At 31.5% G+C, this 21,996-nt stretch overlaps 1 protein-coding gene across 3 annotated transcripts in view; it reads left to right on the top strand.

Annotated features, from left to right (window-relative positions):
- The window catches only part of LOC123012400, a 125,682-nt gene that overhangs the window by 67,762 nt on the left and 35,924 nt on the right, over positions 1-21,996 (top strand). For all 3 annotated transcript variants that reach the window (XM_044410281.1, XM_044410283.1, XM_044410282.1), the window contains one exon: positions 6,745-6,802. In XM_044410281.1, the coding sequence (XP_044266216.1) occupies positions 6,750-6,802 (53 nt within the window). In that variant the 5' untranslated portion in view covers positions 6,745-6,749. The remainder of the gene's footprint in view (positions 1-6,744; positions 6,803-21,996) is intronic.

Raw genomic sequence — 21,996 nt, 5'->3', positions numbered from 1 at the left:
GTTATTTTTTGTAACACCTGAAATTTTTTTTATAGTTCTCGAGATATCTTAGTCTACGATAGAACTGTAACAGAAATTATTAATCCTGCTTACAAAAGACAATTTAGCAAAAATGGTAGATGCAAGTCTAAATGTAATCAGACATTCTGAAATATTACTTTTTACTCCTATAACAATATGACAGATTTTCTCTTTGATGCAGCTTTTAACTAAAGATCTTTTATCTTTTTAGACAGAACTATGAGCGCTGAAATTGATTTTTATGACCACAGTGGTCAATGAAATTGAGAAAAAACTTTACAAGTATGTAGGATCACAGTGGGTTAAATTCAGTTACATCGAATCCAGTATGGTTTCCCATAAAAGTAAATTATAGTGAAGACGTTTAATGGTGATTGGTATTCGCCCCGTATAAATCGGCCTTTTAATTTGTAAGTTTGGTTCACTTCGAGCGAGCCGTTCTCGCGTAGACTTTGAGGGTGGAGTGAGGGCAGACTGCTGAACTCACCCTATTCTGTCTGGCGTCCGTGCGTACAGAACATACCAACCCCAAAGTTGGAGAATGGTGTGGGGACCGTCTCTGCCTTCTTCATCCTTTTAGGAACATTCCACGCCAAGAAGAGACATTTTTCTAAACTGGCCAACTTTTTACACTTTTCTTTTTTAGTGGTCACGTGCACGAAGTTACAATCAAATGTGTCTCAAAATGTTGGCTAGAACTTGAGACAAGGTTTGCGGAGAAAACAGTTTTATCTTTATTTTTCAAAAAATTAACAATTAATCTTGATTATTATTTTATTATATTATCTCTGTCAACATAAATTGAATTAACTGTTTTGTTGCGTTTCTAGCACATTTTTTTTACAAACAGTAAGAAAATAGTTCCGATAACATATGTTTAGGATGAAGTATACTCCGCCTTTAGCATTTCTGTTATTTTTCTGGAATAGCTTTCCAATATATCTGAAACCAGTGTTGCTGCTTTGATAAATTGACTTTGTTGATCTCATGTTTCTATTGCGTCATGGCGCTGTAACAAATGGAGCTCTTATGACATTGATCACTGATTACATACTTTATCACTCAAGTATACAAGTATTCACTGTTTTATTGTTACTCTTTAGAATAATTTTTGGATACGTTTCCGACTAAAGAATTTGTGCAACTTGCACTTATGTAGTTCTAAGGTGAAAAAATTTATCGTAGACAATGTTTTGCAAAATAAAGATTTTCAACTGAAATATTGCATTTTTTCTTTTGAAATAACCTGCTTACGATGTGTGTAATACGACTCACACCATGTCCTTGAATCCCAGTTTTGTGTTATAAAAACAAGATGTTAGAGTGGGCGTTGTAGTTTTATTGTTTTCTAACACATTCAACCGGACACACTTTCTTAAAATCAAAATTTCGCCCACATCAATGTTGAAATGAAATTAGGTTAATAGCCCTCTTGCATTAAAAGCAATCAACGTGTCGACAAAATGCATGTTTGGATTGGAAAATGATTCTACATTGCAAGAGATTGCGGCTTTAGAGTAATGCGATATAAGTAACGGTATTTAATGAGATTTGTGGGTGTGAAATAATTATCTTTTCCTAGTTGAACATCATTTCTGTAACATTATTGTGGTCATTTAGGGTTGGGTTAGCTAAGCTGAACACACGATTTTCATCCTTCCTAAATGATGCTCCTTACTTGTCTCTCATTTTATCCGGATTAGAAGGACATTGTATACAACCACTTACAAATGGATTGATCATAATGGAAGAGCCTATTCAACATTAATTATAAATTATTTGATACATCTACATTGGATTTCTTCCACTTAAAGTCGTTTTACTGAAAAAATAAATAAAACATTTTAATTTTTGTAAACTGATATCTTCAAACATAGAAAAAAAAACCATCTTTGTAGACATAATATCCCATGTACGTAAACAAATACTCCTATAACTGCAGACGTGACTTAAGTAAGTAATTAAAAAAATTTGTACAAAAAAATTATGGTTAATTATGCACCATACTTTTTTTTATAAAATAGCGAAACGCTACTATCTTATAATACTATATGTATTATTACATACCACACACTAGAAAACAAATGTTAAAATCGATTTTTTATTTATGAAAGATGAATCTGCATTTTTTTAAGTTAGGGTTTTAATATATCTTGGCTTGTGGAGTGTTCTTATTACCTTTTTCTGAAATGCAATTATTTACTTCTAAGATTGGTTACAGTAAAAGGAAAAGAGAGTTGATCAAATTTTTATTTACATGTTTCGGGCATATATAGACAATGTAGGCATCAGGTTTATTTTCTGTGTTTAATATCAGTTGCTACAGTCGGTCGAGTACCCGGCGCCTCCACCATTTTTTACCATTGAATGCTCGTCTCGTTCTTGATGAAAAATGCGCTGAGGTGGCTTGACTACAGTTGATGTCGTGGAATTTAGAGTATACATTTGAAGTATTCAGCAAATATTCGCATACCTCTATTGAAATTCATCTCGCCGAAAAATGATGACTGCACACTTTGATTAATTCGGTGCGTCTGAAATCCGGATTTCGGTTTGATGTTTGTAGGATAATTTGCGTTGTGGGGGAATGAAAAAGTCCTTTAAGTCCGTCGTTACAAACGCATCACCGATTATATTCTTCAAGATTTAGGCGTCTTGATATTTGCAAAACCTTCGAAAATCAACAAGTCAGGCAATGTATGTAAATGTAAAAACATTTTAATACGCTCCTGTGGGTCGCGAGATGGAGAAACGTCTCGTTGCGACTTCCGCCCTGGGGCACGCCACAGGAAAGAGAATTTCGCCCAATTTTCTTGATTTATAACTACTTTACCCGTCTGTGTTTATTGGAAAGTGTGTTCAAGCAAAGCCGGTGTTATAATTCATAAAAGCACGTCAATGATGGAGCGATATTTTATGGAGAACTTAATTTTCTCGCATCCGCTTTGAATTATTAAAATAAATTGGAAAAAATCTTTTCCGATACAGGCGGAAGAGGATTCTATTAGGTGGTAATTCCGCCATTTGCATTTCTCGAGATCTTTGGAAAGAGTTGTCTGTCCTTCATTCTAGGTTTGTAATTGCGCTTGGCGCCGTGGGCTCCCACGCTACATTTAACAGGTTGATGCTTTCCTAAGTGAAATGAAATTGTATATTATACACCAGGTTGGCTTCAGAGCGATACGGATATGTATCTATCGTCGTGTTTGTACGGATGAAGGGTTCCAATGCCCAATTGCCTCTTTATTAGGTTGCACTAATTGCATTCGAGCGCGGATGCGAGCAAATTTTTTTTTTGCTAGAGACAAAAAACGAATATCTATCAAACAATTAAGTCAAAATGGAACGATTGGCACATTGTGTTTTCGTTAAAAATTTAAATAGATCCTATACAAACAATATAAAAAAAGAAAAAAAAAACTGAATTTTTTTTCTTTCTGAATCTTATTCCAGAAAACAGTAAAAATCATTTTTTTACCTTTTAAAGAACTTTCAGATGTTTTTTTTCGGTGCTATATTAATTTTTTATGGTTATTACACTAATTAAAACTATTTTAATTTTTAATCTGAATAAATCGTAGATTGGCTTATTGTGTTCCACAATAATGTGCTAAGTAAACTTTCAAATCTATCGTATTCAAGCTAGAACAATTATTATAGGACGAACGCGAAACTATTTTCTTGCGAAGCATACTTGAAATTTAATTGAAATGTCTGCTTATTTGTGTCTAGAGTCGAGGTTCTACTGACATTCTAGCAATTAATTATGCATCACTGATTTTTTATTTGCTTTTAAACGAGTAAATAGAGAGAAAAATTTGTTAGCATGGTGTTTTAATTGACGAACGAGAGATTTAATTAATTTTTTTCCTTATTGTTTCAGTAGATACGAAAATCTAGTTTTATATCTGAGACAAATGCAAGTACTTTAAAGAAACTCGAGAAGTTCCCTGTCGCTTTGTCACATGCAATTTCAACAAAAGAGAAAACAATTATCTAACTGAAACTTTAAAATCTGTTAAGTAAAAAGATTAAAAAATAATCTATAACGGGATTTTGAAGTTGAAAACTGCGGAAACAAGGTGACTTTAAAAAGTAAACAAATTATTGTAATGAAATTGTTCTATATTTTTCAATTTTTTTTCAACGGGATTTTTTTAGAAATAAATTACTTTTATTTATTAGTGTTTGCATAAATCTTTCAAATTGCTGTTATCTAAACGATGTGTTAATTCGTATGCGAACCGTCTGGTTTCTATTTATTTTCTTGGATTAAATGGCTCAATCCAGGCTGTTTGTAAGTGGCAATAAAAGTTCATTGTTATTCGAATATTTGATTATCGTTCTATGGGAAAAACTCGATAGCGCGAAAGCGAATAATTTTTCTTCAAGTCAATTTTCGCTCAAAGCGACGTTGTTTATTAGCGCTGTTTAGAGCACACTTGGAAAAGTTCCATTTCAGGATTTTTTGACTTGTCAGGATTAATTTATCTTCTTATTATTTACGTTTGAGTAAGTTTGTGGCCAATTCGTCTTTATCTGTTATGTTTTATTACATGTGTTTTTCCCTCCTGTAATTACACCGATAGCCATCTCGACTAATTCTAGGATAGATAAATAGAGATGTCTATAATGATTAGTGTTGGGGCCATTGAGGGAAAGTTCAACTTGATCCCAGATCGTAACTTTTAGTGTGCATCAAGTCTGAAAGCTTCTTTAGATAACAACAAAGCAACATCTGAAACTGGTATATTGTTTTAATATTTCAGCAGCCAAAATCGCTTTCTGAAATAATTATAATTCATAAGCTCGCAGATATCAGATAATGACAAGCAAAGGATTTATCAGATATAAGTCCTAAATTATTCCTCAGCTTTGGCTAAATTGAATTCTTCATTTCGATCTGAATCTCCTCTTCTTTCGCTGTCTCTAACTATCTGAGCATTGGAAACTGTTATTACGTTAAAGTTAACGAAAACTTTGCTCTTTTATTCCCATCGTTCTGAAAATAGCTGCGCAGTTTGAATATTTTACTACGTTTACATTATTGCAACAGAGTGTAGTTGAACTTATTTATTTTGTGCTCGGATGCAAATTTGATTTTGAGCATCCAATTAATTCCAACAATTTGTTAGAGGAAATTACTAGGAGCTACCGTTTAAACACTGAGAATTTAATAGTCAGCATATTAATTTTACGTTAAACTCGAATCTTCACAGGTCTTAAGAACTAGGAGAATTTCTCAATTAGCAGATACTTTTCTAATTAAACAAATAAATCTAAAATAAGATACACTGCAAACATCCTGTTATAGAAAATCACACAGTTGAAGTTTAAATCATTAATCATTACAATTAATAAAAGTGTCTAGTGCTTCACAAGTAAATGATTTACATATGGTGTGGTCTAAAAATTTTGTCATCAAATAATCTTCAAAACATATTTTAACATTTTCTGTTTAATTAGCGGATTGTTTATCAGTTAAGCAATTTGTTTATTGCCGTTTTGATGATGTCACATGGTTGACGAAACACGTGTTACAGCTTAATAAAATGTTTGATGTTTTGGAATTTTACTTACTTTTTGGTTTTCATAATAGGTATTTAATAAAAAAATTATGAACTATGTTTATTTAACATCGAAATAGTTAATTAAACAAACATTGTGCATAATTCGTACTTCTGCGTGTACTACCTACTCGTAAACCTACTTACATTTAGTTGTTTTTTATAGCCACTTTTAGTTACATTTTAGAAATTGTTGTAAAAGTGTATTTTTAGGAGATTTTTTACGTACGAGTAGTCCCACTGAAACTAACTGCTTGCTATTTCGTTATAATTAAATTATATTAATGGCTATAAATTCCTTTACGTTTTATAAAATGTCTTCATTTTATGACAAATTATTATCATCATTAGATGTTTGTTTTCCTTGCACGGATCTTCTCAGAAGGTTTAAGTATATATTTTTGTAATAAATTGCCGGTCGTAGTAAAAGCCCTAAAAATATAAAAAGCCTGCCCTCATAAAAGGTACAAAGGAGCATTAAGAGCCTCGTATATTACTAAACGTAAGATGAAAAACTTCCGGTAAGAATTCCTTAAATTTTAAGCTATTTTACGAGTATCAATAGCAGTTTTATAGTAACATAAATCTCCTTCAAAGTTACCTCAACTTTTTATTTAAATCAATGTAAAATTATTTATTTTACTCTGAAAAGCTATATTGAACGTTTTATCGCTTCACAAATTTCGTTTGGTCACTTTAACGTAATAATCTCGGAATATATACTCCGATTTCAATTTGCACAAAACTTTCCAGACAATATGATTTTGGTTTAAGAAATAGCATTAGCTAAATAATATATTACTTTGGTTCAAGTGAAATGAGAGTGCTTACATTTTTCACGAAATTTACTGATATTGATGCATATTTACCTCTTAAGTTTCCAAAAATATGGTTTTAATTAAAATAATGAATCAGTTTTATACGGTAGAATGTAAAAGTGCATCGAAATTTATGAAGACACCCACCGCATGAGGAAAATAATTGAATTCATTTTGTAATTCGATTAAATTTAATTAAAGTCTTCAGGGTATTATGAGGTTGTACTTATTTAGCCAGTAATTAAAATTCTGTATTTTTTGATGAGTCATTACGAGAATTTAATTTTAGGAAATATTTTTTAAGCCCGTGAAATTTTAATCCATTAAATTTGTTTCAGGTGGAATGGCACGAGCTGGCATGGCGTTAAGGAGGGGAACGAGTCATGGAAATGCAGAGTAGGTTTTTTAATATTTTCTAAAATCGATGTGATTTAAAAGCGTGTTATTATTTATTGCCGATACATTGATATACCTACACATACGCACAAATTCGTAAATAATTCCAGAATTAATTTAAAAAAATGTTATCGTAAATATAAGTTCGGTGTGACATTTATAATCATAATAATGCTATTATAAAAGCAGCTTATTATTAAAACTTTAGCATATTCTATACAACTTATTTTTGGGACATTTTGTGTATTTTATACACTGGATGATTAAAACCAAAGGAAAGTTGATAAAGAGTGATCATTATAGTGTGTGGCCAATTTCGTACATACGAGTTTATTCAAAAGTCATTAGTTAAAAACAATTCAAAGTGCACTTTATTTAGAGAGCTTGATGGGGTTTAAAGAGCTTGCTTTTTTGGTAATTCTAGATTAAACTCTTGACCGAATTTAAGTTCTAGGAAGCTATTGCAAAAACTTGTTTCACACCAACGCGAAATCGAATTTTCTAATCTTTGTTTCGTTACAGTTTACAAATCGAGCTACATGATTGTTGATCTGGAAATTTTGACAAAAATCTATATCTGATTTTTTATAAAAGTATACCTGCAAGTTACTGTAGTACTTTTACTATACGTAGTTACGTTTTAAATATAATGTTACAACCTTTTTTAGTGTTAAAATTATTTTTATAAGTGGAAAGTATATTTTTAGTTTTTTGTATTTATTCTACACTGCAAGAAAGTAACGATTATTTTATCGTCTGATGAGTCTATTCATGTATCGGATCTGAGAAATATATAATGAAATTTGAATACCAAAATTTTTCGTACACCAACTGAATAAAAATTGTATGAGATCACACTGGCAGTTCGAAATTTTGAATACACTTTTACGGATATGTTCTTTAAATACAAATGATATATTTTGTGTTAGTGAAGTACATTTCAAGAATGCCAACCGCTAATAGCTGAATTTTAAAGATACTCTTAGGCGCATCTGTGAACATTCTAACTTAATAAAACTTCTTGAAAGTTATGTTTCGACAAGCAAAAACCAAGTTTTAAATATTATGGCAAGCTGTTGTAAAAATAAATAATGTACGGGCTCACTACATTTTATTAAAAAAGTAAGATATCTTTTTAAAAAATTTAATTTAATTTTATAGTTATGTTGCTTTTCGTTCATTGATAAAAACATAGACTTAATCTATCACAGTGTGCATTTAGTGAAATATTGAATTCCTTTATTACAGAAAAGTTTTCTAAATGCGAATCATTGTAGGTATTAGTTGTTTTAACATGTAAAAAGCAAAAGAATTCATTTATAATTGATATGCTTTTGTATACAGGGTGCGCCAGAACTCGCGCCCCAGAGAAAAATGCCATATAAGGTAAGATACCAGGAACATGGAAAAAATGTTTAAAAAATTTTATCTATAAAAATTTCGAAGTTATGAGGGTTTCAAGTTTGCACTTTGACTCTATTTATTTCTGTTGAAAAAATAATTTTCCAAGTTTTTTTGCTATAGGCTATTGAAAGAGGWAACAAGGAAGTTGTATCCTAAATTGTAACTCTGTTCAATGTTATTTGTGGCTTTTATTGGCAAAATTTTTGTCCCTTTAGTAAATAATTGTAAAAAAACATATACAAGATCATCAGTATTCTTAAGTAGATATAAAAAAATGTCAAATGTCAAAAAATAAATGTCAAAATATTTTGACAGATAGAATTTTCTAAACATTTTTTTCATGTTCCTGGTATCTTACCTTACTTGAAAATTTTCTCTGGGGCGCGAGTTCTGACGCACCCTATATACATATTTGTTTGTGGGGGTATATTTTTTCTTTTTTTACAAAACCACTCTATTATTTATCCTTGGATAATTAAAATTATATAAATTTGTAAACTTTGTTATGTGAGTTTCTTTTAGAAGTCGATTCTTTATTTATTTGAACTAATTACTTCAGTTATATTGTATTTAATGGTTTACAGATGAAAATCTCAAACTTGTTTGTATACAAACATGAAATAATCTCGGAAAAAACATTTGTTTCAGCGACTTTAGTCATTTATCACTAGTCGTCAGGACAACTAGCTAGAAACTGCAAATGCAAATTTTTGTGTTTTTGTATTTTCAACGCTGGATAGACAAACTTTTATAAATTAATTTTTAATTCTACCAAAGAAATAACTGTATTTCTTTGGTAGAATTTGTATTTGTTAACTTGAAATACATTTTAAATTTTGTCAACTTCTCTTAAGTCTTTTTGTTTGATTTTGACCTATAACTTAGTTTCCATAATAGAATAATTTTTTCCTACTTTGTCCTCGTTTAATTACTTCACGTAATACTTGTATGATTCATTGCGGTGACTTTACAGACAAGTCTCTTTTTTTGCATTAGCTTGACCGACATAAAACTTGATTTTATAGATTGTATCGTAAGCATTCACCTTGAATCACAAACTCATCACCTTGACATAATCTTTTGTATCTCCTGGCAGTTGTAGGACAACATTGCTCCAGTGAGATATAAATTAAGATCCTTCCCAATACCTTAGAATTGACAAATCTTGCTTTTTTGTGAGGTTTACATAAACGAGTTGGGATCCGTTGAATTTTTGTCAAAAGTTCCGGAATCTCATTCGCCTTTAAGTATTAGTGATCCATCCCTTCCTGCAATAATCCTCTGAAAATTTGCATAGGTAGGTATGAGGGTGAGCAGATGGCGCGAAATGTCCACTCCAAACACACTTCTTGTTTACTTTGCACCTACGGAACAAAGACGCTGCTAGCGGTAAACATAATCGGAGATTAAATGACGCACATTTCTAAATCCGCCTTTATGGTGCGGTGGCTCTAAATGTCAAAATATTGCAGGAGCTAGCCGATAAGTAGGATTTAATTTTGATGTAGTGTGCACTGGATATTGCAGGAATAGCAACCGGGAAACGGTTGTGATAATAGAGATAGGATTTAATTTAAAGAAATTTGCGAATTGTTGCGGTCGGTTTATTGGAACTTTGCTATTAAAGCACGTGAAATTAAATACAAAATTGCATTAAATATTTGTGTATAATCAAATTTTAATAGATGTTTGAGTTTTTTTTTTGTGGCGCTGTGCATTTGGTAAAAATGAATTGTTATATTAAGTCAAAATTTATAAACCAGGTGCATACATTGTTTTCTAGAACAAAAATATACTAATTAACATATGATACTCAATGTTTCTAAAATTAATTATTTTAAAAATTAATATTAGCAATATTAGTAAATTTAAGATTTATGAAGTAAAAAAAAATAACGTTAAATTTAATTTAAGTTTTAGTTTTTCTTTAGTACGATTTTTTAAGTTTACGTATATAAAATATTTTGAACGTTACGAGAAAATAATACAGCTCTGGGTTTCATTCATATTGAATATGGTTTCCGTAATGAAAATCAAATGTCTGGCGCCAATTTAAAGCACCGTTTATGGTACAACATAAAGCGAATATTCTGTGTTATAACAGCAATCAGAAAATATACCTTGAAATTTCTCACCCAGACTTTTACACATTTGGTTGAATTGAACCAATCTTACCAAATGTATCAAATAGAGAGAGTAGATACTGACGTATATTTTACGAGGGCACTTTCTGCGAATATTATTTCCTGCTTTGGCTGAACATTTCCCGACGACGCGAGAAAGAAAATTGTGTTATGATAATTTTTCTTAGCATTACTCACTTTTTACACGGTTTCTAAACACTACCTACGTTCGTGGGTTCAAATTTAAAATGTACTACAATTTCAAATCTATTGTTTAGTAATTAAATTTAAGAAGACGCTTCAAGAGGAGGTCTTAATGTTGAAAGTTTGGTGCACATGTGAACGAGACTCTGAAATGTGTAACGTGGCACAAGACTATTCAAATTGCTGTACGTTGGTAATGTTTGGCAAAGTTGCTGCATGTTATGCGTTACTTAATTTTAAAACAAATGTTGAAATCAGCGCTAAAACACGATTCCTGGAGAATACAAATTGGGGGAAACCATTGGCGCTTTGTACTTAATATAGAGATACAAGTTTATTTTAATTTTAATAATTTTTTTTAATATTTTAATTAAAGTCCACTGAGTTTTTAAAGGTAAAGTTTATGCAGTGATGCATATTTTTTTGTTAGGAATATTGTAAATGTATCAATGATATTCACCAGCATATATTTCGAAAAATGATTTGTTTTAAAAGGGTATGGAAAATGATAAATGATTTTTGTGTTCCGAAAGTTGCCATTTTGTAACAGTATTCAAATGTAAGAGAATACCATTCCAGCATGTTCCCTTGTAAGACACCAGTTAGGCAAAATAATGTCCATTAGAGTGTCTACGTTACGTGGGGCACTAAAACCTTAGTTAGTAAAGTTGCGTTTTGATGGTTGCGGGATAATAATTCGCGCGGAGACACAGTGTGACTCCTTATAAGCGCTGCCTTTACGACTCCCTCAGGATAGTGAAAGTCCTCCAGGACGCGTAGTATTGATCCTGACTCTCACTTTATACCACTGGCGGCTGTTACTTAGAGCCATAATTAACTCATCTCGCGCCCAATAACTTGCATGAATTTGCTCCAAGGTCGTAAAATCGATAATAGCTTGTTAAATTTTTATCCCATTGGTATTGACAGAAGGTGGCTCAATAAAATTGTAATTTTACGAGCTAAAATATGCATAGTGTCGTAATTCAATGGTTCGCGTTGAAGTATGTTTTCGTCGGCTTGTTTCTTCGTGAAATTGAAATTTGTTGCGTCCCTCCAAGTTCTAAAAAGTACTTTCGCTACTTATAAAGTATTCATGCTATGTTGCTGGTACGTGTCTATATTCCGAAGGCATTACGGGAATTTACAGGTTTCTTGTTGGAAGCGAATTTCATTTCATTTTCATTAGTCACTGTGATGTGTGCGATAAAAGTTGCTTGATTATTCTTTTTATTAAGTCGGTAACAATGCAACTTTCCGGGACTCCAGCTGGCGTTTGTTACAAACTAACGGAGACTCATGTGGGACTAATATTAACATCCCTTCCAATTAGGGTTGTTAGCGCCCGCTGGAATTATTAACCACGCATCTATTTATTCCCTTTCACATTGAATGAAGTTTTCGTATCGCATAATGCAGACTCTAGTCGATGTTTTGGCCCGATTTTGATGACAGTTTGTTTGAATAAGCAGCTTTATGCCCACCTTATCTTGTGAAGTTTATGTCATGGCATATTCATGCCTCTGATGAAGATAATTAATTACTCGACACCATTGCTCCTGAGATCATTATTTAATTTACTGCCGATGTGCCTTCAAAATTGGTTTGGGGTTAGTTCATTTACAAGAGACAACCTTCTGATTCCATTTTTTTTGTTGCATTTTATTTTGCTTAACTGGATTTTATGTATAAACAAGATATACATATATTAATATGAAATTAAAAAAAGGAAATTTTCAAACTCCTACATTTATTCAAGAGCAGATTGGTAATATGTGTATTAACAATCTAAGATTCGCATATTTTTTTTGTTTTATAAAATGCTGCAATAGCATGCAATGTTTTTATTCAGTTTTGTTATTGGATTGAAGGTCTTTGTAATTACAAAGACTATTTTATTTAATTTACCTACGACGTGCAACAATACATAATAATGAACCATAAATTATAATATTTTCATAAATAGGTACAAATGGTTCATAAACATGGCAATTAGTTATAATTTACTACATACTAACACCTACTTGACTGTTAAATTGTTAAAAACTTTTTGTGTAATTTGAAAGATACATACATGGTTATGGTTATACATACATACATTGTTATGTTTATTGTGGAATTTGCTTATTTTATTAGATAAAACGTATAAAAAACACAATTATACAAAACTGTTAAACAAACTAAACCGAATTACGAGTACTACCTTTTTAAGAAAATTTAATCTAGGTAAAAATGATTATTTACCACTGTTCTAATAAAATTGCAAATTGCCTATGTTTTTTTTGTTGTTTCCTTTTAGCATTTAATGGGAAACACCAAAGTAGAACACCTTTAACTCCTCGTCTCATTCTCTATTGAAACATAACTTTTGAACCGAATTAATAAAAAATTTAAGAAACCTTTTTTCACCCTTGTCCATTCTGTCAAAAGATAAAGTAGGTTTGTCATTAAATTTTTCATATTTCCTTTTTTTTTATTGGAAACGTATTAACCTCATTAAGTATTTAAGAAATGAGTAACAAAATTTCTCAGACCCTCGTAACTGAATATTTTATGAAGCAATATGTTGCCATCGGTCGAAATTTTAGTAAGTAGATTAAATATAATTTAATGACAATGAAAGTGATAGTTCGTAGTTGTGTAATATGTAGTAATTGTCTCGAGTCATAAATCTTCTATGACATGTAATTTCATGGCCGAATATGCATTTTTTCGTGTTAATAATGTCTGTAGAAATTTTGTAAAAGATTATTCTAATGATTGTATGCTTAATTTTCAGTTACAAACTAACTTATGCTTTTTAAATTTCTAGGAAGCAATTAAAGATTATTTTTACAATAATAGTGGCTTGTCTTAAAAACGGATTTCACAAGTTTGATCGTGGTTTCATTAAATAAGTATATAAGTTATTAAAAAAAAAATCAATTCATTTCATCGTAAACTTATGTAGCTATATAAAGTTAAGTTGAAAGTGAATTGTGATCAATAGAAAGAAAATTTTCTTTATGTGCCTGATTCAGTAGCAATAAAATTTTTATACTAAGTATCATCGTAGTTAAAGTTCTGGATTTATGGATTTGTGCACGATGAATGTGTCTTATAACAAGATGCTTATCATTTTTATTGCATAATACGGAGTGGTCACTTAACGTGAACCGCAAATTTATATAAACGGATTTTGTATTCTTTTTTTACGATTATTACTATTATTAAGGGTCTTTCTTTCGAAACGAAGTAATGGAAAACTTGTTATTCAAGAAGAGTTAATCTTTATTGCGCACATACCTACTAAACCTCATTTCTGCGATCTGTAAAGTAATCAAAATCGTAAAAGCTCATATTGATTACGTTGAAACGATAAAATTTTTGTAGAAAAATATAAATATATTTGGTAATGTATAATAAGAATTCAATGTTTTTACTGTTGTGTGTTTATTACAGAAAAAGTCTAGAAAATTTTATGTAATCGCAGTAAATGCTCTCTCACCCGGTTCTTCTAGATTATGACTCTACTAGTCGTTGCAGAGAGTATTACTCAAAAACAGAGTTCCGGTTTTTTGCAGAAACAGCCAAGGCATTTATTTCAGGACAACTCCAGCGAGAAATAAAACTACATTCTCACTAAAGCAACTAGTATCGACCAACGACTTAACAGTTACATGAATAACTGTTTTAACATGCAGAAAAGTTTTGACACATTCCAAAAATTTTGAAAATCGTATCAAATTTTGAAATAAAAATACGAAACTTGTATATTTTATATTATTATGCCTATAAGCCTCTTGCCCAAATTCATAGTTAAGGCAAGATTAGAGTCACAAAAGCCGCTACTATGTATTTAATAAACCGGATTAGTTTCAGGACTGAAACTGACAGTGTGTTTCGATTATCGATTTTCAGACTAAATCTACCAATGATAATTGACAATCCCTGTGGGGTTGAAGATTTATGGGTTATATAAAGATGTGAATACCAACGTTTTACACAATGAAACCCCTCTTTTTTCATTGCTCATTAAGACCCAACACCATTACTGAAATCGTGTTTCACTGAGATTGCAAACTAATATTTTTTTTTACTGCCATAATTCAGTTTTTGTTTAATTATTATACAGAGTCAGTCATTATTCAAATGGCCGTTTTAAGATGTAAAACTACGATAAGATATAATTTTTTCTTGAAAATTGCAGATAACGATAACTTTGCCTTAACTTTACCCCGTATACCAAAGATATTCATTAAGTTACAGCAGATGATTGAGCAAAACCTTTTTACATTTCTATTATTAAAACTGAGGCTGTTAAAAAAATAATTTAAATATAGATATTATAAAGAATAATTAACTTAACAAAGCTGTAGCTGAAATATAAGAACAAAATATATTTTTTTAACGTTTCGATTGAATTTCTTTCTTGTGATGATGGAAATGGCTTTCGGGTCAAAACGTCGCCACCTATTGCATGTTAGATCTTATACTGTAATAACCTTTGCACACCTGCACCAGGGAAATGGAAATTAGCTACAGCTAATTGGCTGTTAGTTTATTCCTGTAGCTGTTACTAAATGTTCATTTATAGTATGTATACCTGGATATTCGAGCCCCTGTCGTGAATTACCATACCATTCTCAGGTGTGGTAAGTAACGCAATTGACATATGGAATAAATGTGGAAAATTCACTAACTTCTTGTAAAATAGAAAGTAATGTTGATTCTTTTGATGTGGTTTCGAATTTTTATATTTACTGCTTTTTACTGCTTTAATAGCTACAGGAGCAGAAACTGGAAAGAAGTGTAAGGACTCTTGGTATAATATAATAACATTGAATAAGTAATAATAAATGAAAAAAAAAATCGATAAAAAAAATCTTAGAAGCAATGGTTAAAAAATGATAAAACATTTGGAACAATAAATAGCTCATTGATATTCAGTTACTAAAAATGCATCTTAAACAAGAATTGCAGCGAGTGCTAGAAAAATACACGTATGCTGCATGTGTAAAAACACTTTTATAGCATCTTGGAATTATCTGTCTCTGAGGATGTGGTAAATTTAATTACGCCCAGTGTGCCAAGTGGGAAAATAATACGTTCAGGGATTTCTCCGTTTTAAATTGCTGATAATGTTTGCTTTGCTTTTTTCGAGAAAAACCCGGTTTTAAAATATGTGAAAGCTTCTGAGGGCACCTGAGTAATTTCCCTGGTGTCGCACAACCACAATTGAATATCTTATAACGACACGATCGATTTCAAAAATCTCCTGAACAAGATAGCAAGATTTTTTAATCAAGCCGATCGCTTTATTTAGTCATCCTCAAGTTTCATAATAACCGCAAACAACGGTGTTTAGAAAGTGTTGTTTTTTGTTGGGAGCGGAAGGAGCATGTGTAGCGGGAGTTTTGTTCGAAAAGGAAAAAGTATGTGAGGAGAAAAACCGAACATCTTCACTAATGAAAAAAGTAGTGGAGGATATTGTATGCATCACACGCATAACTCTCATCATGTCACATTACAAAAATAGTCAAGCTCTATTTTCGTATTGACGGATAATAAAAATGGCTTTGAAAAAGACACGGATGTAATGGGGTTTGGACAAAAAAATGTTACACTGGTGTTCCGGAGAATAAATGGAACGGAATATATGAGTTTTATGCTAATCTTTTTCGGCAACATCAATTTCACAATATCTGACGTCTATCTGAAGAGGGGTTCGATGGAAACTTGGCATTATCAGAATGTACTAAATTCTGCATTGTATGGTTCAAGATTCTGCGGTATACCATTTGATGCACATTTGATATGAAAAATAGAAAAACCCACATTTTATCTATAATAATCCAGGAAAACTTTTATTTTTGCAATAATTTATTTTGGTTGGAGTAGTTAATAACCTGATTCGATGCAATTAAAAAAAGGAGGAATTTTATAGATACTAAGCAACATCTCCGGTGGGACGTTTTACGACCACGCGATAGTAATGTTTTACAAAATTATAAAAATATAAGTCCTGTAATTAGATCCTCCGGTTATATTTTATGTCCGTATATTTTTATAACAAAAAGTAGACGATGCAAAATTGCTAATAAAAGCTCACCACTTTACTTGGCCTTTTAACATATGAAGAGTGAGCAGTTTTACGACCAAATTAATGCGAGGATTTAAAGATTTTTTTAATTAAATTTGTTTATCGAAATAAAATGTTTTACAACGCAGTTGCAACTAAAAATTATAGAGGTATTGCTCATTTGGGGTGTGATTTGTGTAAAAACAATTTGTTCAACAGGATGTGAGATTGATTACATACTTTCAAACTCAACAAAGCTTTGTATAAATCTAGCACGTCTTTAGAACGGGATCATATCAAATTACTGAAGATGTGAGGACAGGGGAAATTGGGCGAAGGGGATGAGTCAGCTTTTATTTGCCCCACTGGGAGCAAGTTTTTCTCCAATATTTTTTCACTTATTTCAGGAAATGAAAGGTTTTATTTCGGCTCATGTTCAAACTAGCCGGTTTATAAACAAAGTGCCAACTGGATAGTGTGTAACTATCCAAACTGACTGTTTTAACATCAAATGCTATTTCAACTAAATTAGCGGCTCAAAAAACATGTAATAGCAAGTGTCATAACAGCGAATCCCGCTGCTGTAACTAATTTAATTAACTTTTAACATCTTAGTTGTTCAATTCTTCTTACATTTTTTATTCTCTTTTATGTCATAATTTACAACTATCCAGCTAGTTTATATACTAGCCAAATTTATACATTAGCCGTAACAAATGTAATAGTTATTTTTCGGGTTTATAATGAATTTTCTTTCTAATTTTTGTCAAATAAAAATTGCACTCAAATATTTTGATTCACTTAACTTTGTTAAACTTTTTAATACTTCCGGAAAAAGTGCGGAAATGCAGCATGATATTCGTTCTTTTTTATTTCGAGAAAATTAGTTTAGATGAAGTTTATTTACGGCAAGACATTCTTTAAGTTTTTACAATTTATTAATCTTGATAAAACATATTATAGTATCTATGAATATTTAATCAATACTTCTGTCAAGGAGATTTTAAGAATTTTAATAATTCTCTTATATTCTTCGGAAAGTTAAATTGATGCTTTGCATATAAGCATGCCGTTATGTGTAAATATACAAAAATTATTAAGTTTTGCCCAAACACATGCAAATACGCACACCATCTTTAATTAAAATATTTAGCTCATAGAAGAGTTAAGTAAATTGTTTTTGCACAATTAAAATAGCTCTTCATATTCTTCATCACTTGATATGACAAGACGGCACTTTACAAAATAAAAATACAGTACGTATCTGTATTATCTGTACTTAATTGAAAATAGCAGGAATAGTAGTCAATTCTAAATATTATGGCGTTGAAGTAATAGATTCGAGGAATTATAAAAAAATTCTATCTATTATTTAAACGATTTTTATTAAAAAAAGAATTCATTATGAAAAAGTTGACGGTTTTATCAGAAAAAAATTCTTACAATTTGTGAACAAACATTTTTGTGATTAAATGTTTGGACGATACGGTCAAAAACTAAATGTTTGGACGATGCGGTCAAAAACTTTGTATTCATAAAATCCTTATGTGTAAGTTTTTTTTGCCTAGAATTATAGCAGATTTCAATTTGAAGACCAATGTCTAGATCGTTTAAATAAAATAATGCAGAAATTGTGTTTTTATTGCCATTACAGTGTAAAGTAATGTCATTATGGTATAAATAAATCCATTTTTCATTTAGGATTTAGGTATTTAGGACTGTTTAAACATTGCTTCAACCAATCTTGTGTTCATTTCTGTATAACAGCTTTTATGAAAGTCCTCATTGTTTCTCTCATTTCCAAAAAATACACAACTATCGACTACTTTGGCTATTATCTTCACTTGAAGTAATAACTGGGAAGTTCTGTGCGCAATCCCAAACTAGAGCATGTGACAGTTTTGGGGTCCCCAACAATGGAGCCGTGACATGTGCCAAACGCCCTTGACAACACGTGCGCCCTTCTGCAGGGATCGAAAACTCCGGCCCAGTTCATTGTCGAATGTCCTGAACCGTGTCTGTGACCCAACTGCCTTCTGTCGCTTACCATGCAATATTATGGGAATTTAACTGCTCAAATCGATGGGCCTTCTTTCCACCAAGGGAAATTCGTTTGCGATTGCCGAATCACACTCCAATCCTATAAAATTTAATCCTCGTCTTGTGACAGACTTACCCTACAAGCTTAAAGTGTTAAAGGCTGGCAGTTTGCGAGTGGAATCCGACTTAAATGAAAGTTGTGGCCTCCAGTGACAGACCATTGCGAGTAGATGGAAAGCGTCGCGACGCCAAAATTACTGAATTTTTCTTAGTGTAAGCGTGTAATTTTCCTCGGTGGAGCGGAATGATGAGTGTTGTCTGCTAGCATCGTTGGTCAATAAAAACTTTATTGGCTGTGGAACACGGGTTATGGGTAGAAAGTAAATCTAATTTAGATCTTCTCAAATTTCTACTTTTTTTCACTTTTTCACGAGAGTTTCGTCTAATTCAACTCTTTTATTCCCGCCTCCAAATCATATCAAAATAATTTACGGCATTGCTGCCAATTTGAGTTAATTACACCTCTTCTTTGTGGAGAATTTAGATGTTTTTTTTTAATTAGTAAATTGGAGTACCGACTTTTCTATATTTTTTTTCAGAAAAATTTGAAAAATAAATTTTTTATAGTTTAATTTTTATACAGTGTTTTCCAGCGATGAAATCGTTTCCTATTTCGTCTTATAACTTACTATTGTTTATACTAGCTATAAAAAATTTACAAGTTTTAATTTTATTCATGCTACAACTGATTGTTTATTACACTATTTTTTAAATAATTTTTTATTTTGATCAAAAATTATGCTACAAATCTCTTCTACAAAGATCATTGGTAATGTTACGTCATGCAAATATTTCACCAAAGTTTAACATCTTGGTTATTATTAATAGGTTAGAAGAGAAAAATAATAGCTGTAATTTTCTTTATACCTACAATAACAGAACAGGATATTTTTAGTTGAAATGTAACATGTAACAGACACGTCGCACCTAGCTTTAGATATCATATATGGTGTATAATTAGTACATGAAAGATACAGAATGCAAATTAACGGAAAAAGCACAAACATGTATAATAATTATGTTAAATAAATGGATGCTCATTACTTTTTACATTATTACAGTTATCCTGTTGCTCATTAAAAAAAAACTGCAGTAGGCGAACGTATGTCGTCGAACATATCGTACACTAATGAATTTTAATTGTACGGTTCAGAAGCCAATGAGTGTAAGTTAAATCATGTTAAAAATTAGATAATTACGCATTTAAAAAAATGTTTGTATCAGAAATTTTGCAAAGGTGAAAAACAAAATCTTTATTAAAAGAAAATTGCTTTTATTTTAAGTATAGTGCCTTGCGTATTGCCAACTGAAAGCTTTAACAATACAATTTCTTCTGAACCACATAAATCATTTTTAGAAAAATTTTAACTTATACTGATTGGCTTCTCATAATCATAATCATCTTGACAAGTGGATAAATGAGTTAGTCAAAGTCATACTAAATATTTGTCAAAGCACTCTTGAGTGTTTTTAATGAACCCATTTTTTTATTTTCTATAAAGTGGTCTTTGCGTTTTATTTTTATTATTAATAATAGTAATGTCCAAAAACTTCGTCCCTGTGCAATACAATGTGGGACAATTCATATAAAGAAGTAAGAACACTCCTGAACACAGTAACGTCCAGTTTTAGAAGGAACACTTGTTTGATAGTACATATGTACTCTTTTATGCACTTCAGCAATACTGAAAATGGATGTAATCCTGGAAAACTTTATCATTCTGACCTTATTCAAGCAGAAACTTAATTCTTGTCCATTTGATCTAAAGTTTCACGTTTATAACCAGGTAATAGACATACCAGCGAAGCATTTCAGTATTAACTTTTATTGCCACATAAAAAATTAAAGTGACATGTAACTAACTGTTCAGAAGCCATACAATTTATTACCCCTTCGTCAATAACACTGAAGTTGTATAAAATGATAATAAATTTAATTAATAGTACCATCTTAACTCATTTAAATGATTCGTTTTGTGTTGGTTAAAACACTTTATACGTTGTCAGTGGAAGAGCTGAAAGGGTAACAGCGTTTAATGGATGAAAATTACCGATGATAATGTTTTCGTGGTAAAATATTTTGATGAGATTTAATGCGTCTGCTATGCATAATAATGAGTGAAGTTGAATTAAATTAGGACTAATGAACTAATTTGTAGTTTCCCTATGGGGCTTTAAATGATATTATGCCTACCCTAGGGGCCAAGGTATGGTTCTAAGATTTGGCATTTGATTTTTTTCTTGACTTATAAGTTGTGATAGTTCATTATTGTGTATCATGTGTATTTAAATTATTTTTTTTTTCATTATCAATTGAACAAATAATAATTTTGCCTTTAATTTCCCAAATGTAATTTTTCTTTCACCAAAACAAATACTTTTAAGGTGCTAATTATAAGCAGTTTTGCTGCGTCCTCGATGATTAGAGTCACGTTCTGGGTCAGTCTGGTTTATCATTTCATTGATATTTAACACTCGCCGTCGACATGGCATAAATCACACTAGGTTTTCTAGACTTGCTTATAAATTGCATGTAAAGTTAAGCGTTCAAAATCCACACCTTAATCACTCCAGGAAGTAGACCGCGAAATCCCACTAAACCAAATTTATTCAATCATCCTGCGGAAACGGTTTAGCATAACATATAGAGCACCCAAACTTCTTGTCGCCACTTAAGATTCAGATAAGCCCTTCAGTATCTCCATCGGCGACCACAAAGTGAACCTGCATCAGAAGCCTAATTCCACGTCCGGTGTACCTATATTAAGGGATGCTGATTCTAATCACGGCCACACTTCCTGGCGTTTAGTGTCCGATTAAGACCCCTGCGTTTGTATAAAAACCTGGACTTGCATTGAGAGGGGCGATTCGTGCACAGGGGATTATTAATATTTATACCGGAGTGACGTGATATTTAGCTGGGGAAAGGTATTAAATTTCGAGGGTAGGAAAGCATTACGTATATTTTTCGGTGAATTGAGTTAAAATTACGTGAGTTTACCTCGGTTCAGATTCAGATTATTTCATGTAGGATGCAAGGGAGTCGAAAAATTATCGCTGGAAGGCCGAATCCGAGATTTGGTCTTACAATTAAGGGAAAGTTACTGTGTCGTGTATTTGACAGCTACATTTCGGGAGAATATTTATGCTTTTTCTCCCTACGTAGATGTCTAATTCACGTTTTTAATTATTAATACGGAAGCAGATTGCAACAGTTTTATCTGCACACTCACACGTTCTTTGTGTTATACAACCAACATTTTTTATTGCGAAAGATAAAGTTATCTTCCCTCGTTTTAGCA

This window comes from Tribolium madens, unplaced genomic scaffold (genome assembly GCF_015345945.1).
Source record: "Tribolium madens isolate multiple individuals breed KSU strain unplaced genomic scaffold, Tmad_KSU_1.1 Scaffold_96;HRSCAF=242;Tcas5.2_LG5, whole genome shotgun sequence".
Classification (NCBI taxonomy): Eukaryota; Metazoa; Arthropoda; class Insecta; order Coleoptera; family Tenebrionidae; genus Tribolium; species Tribolium madens.
This window is presented reverse-complemented; position numbering and strand designations above follow the sequence as displayed.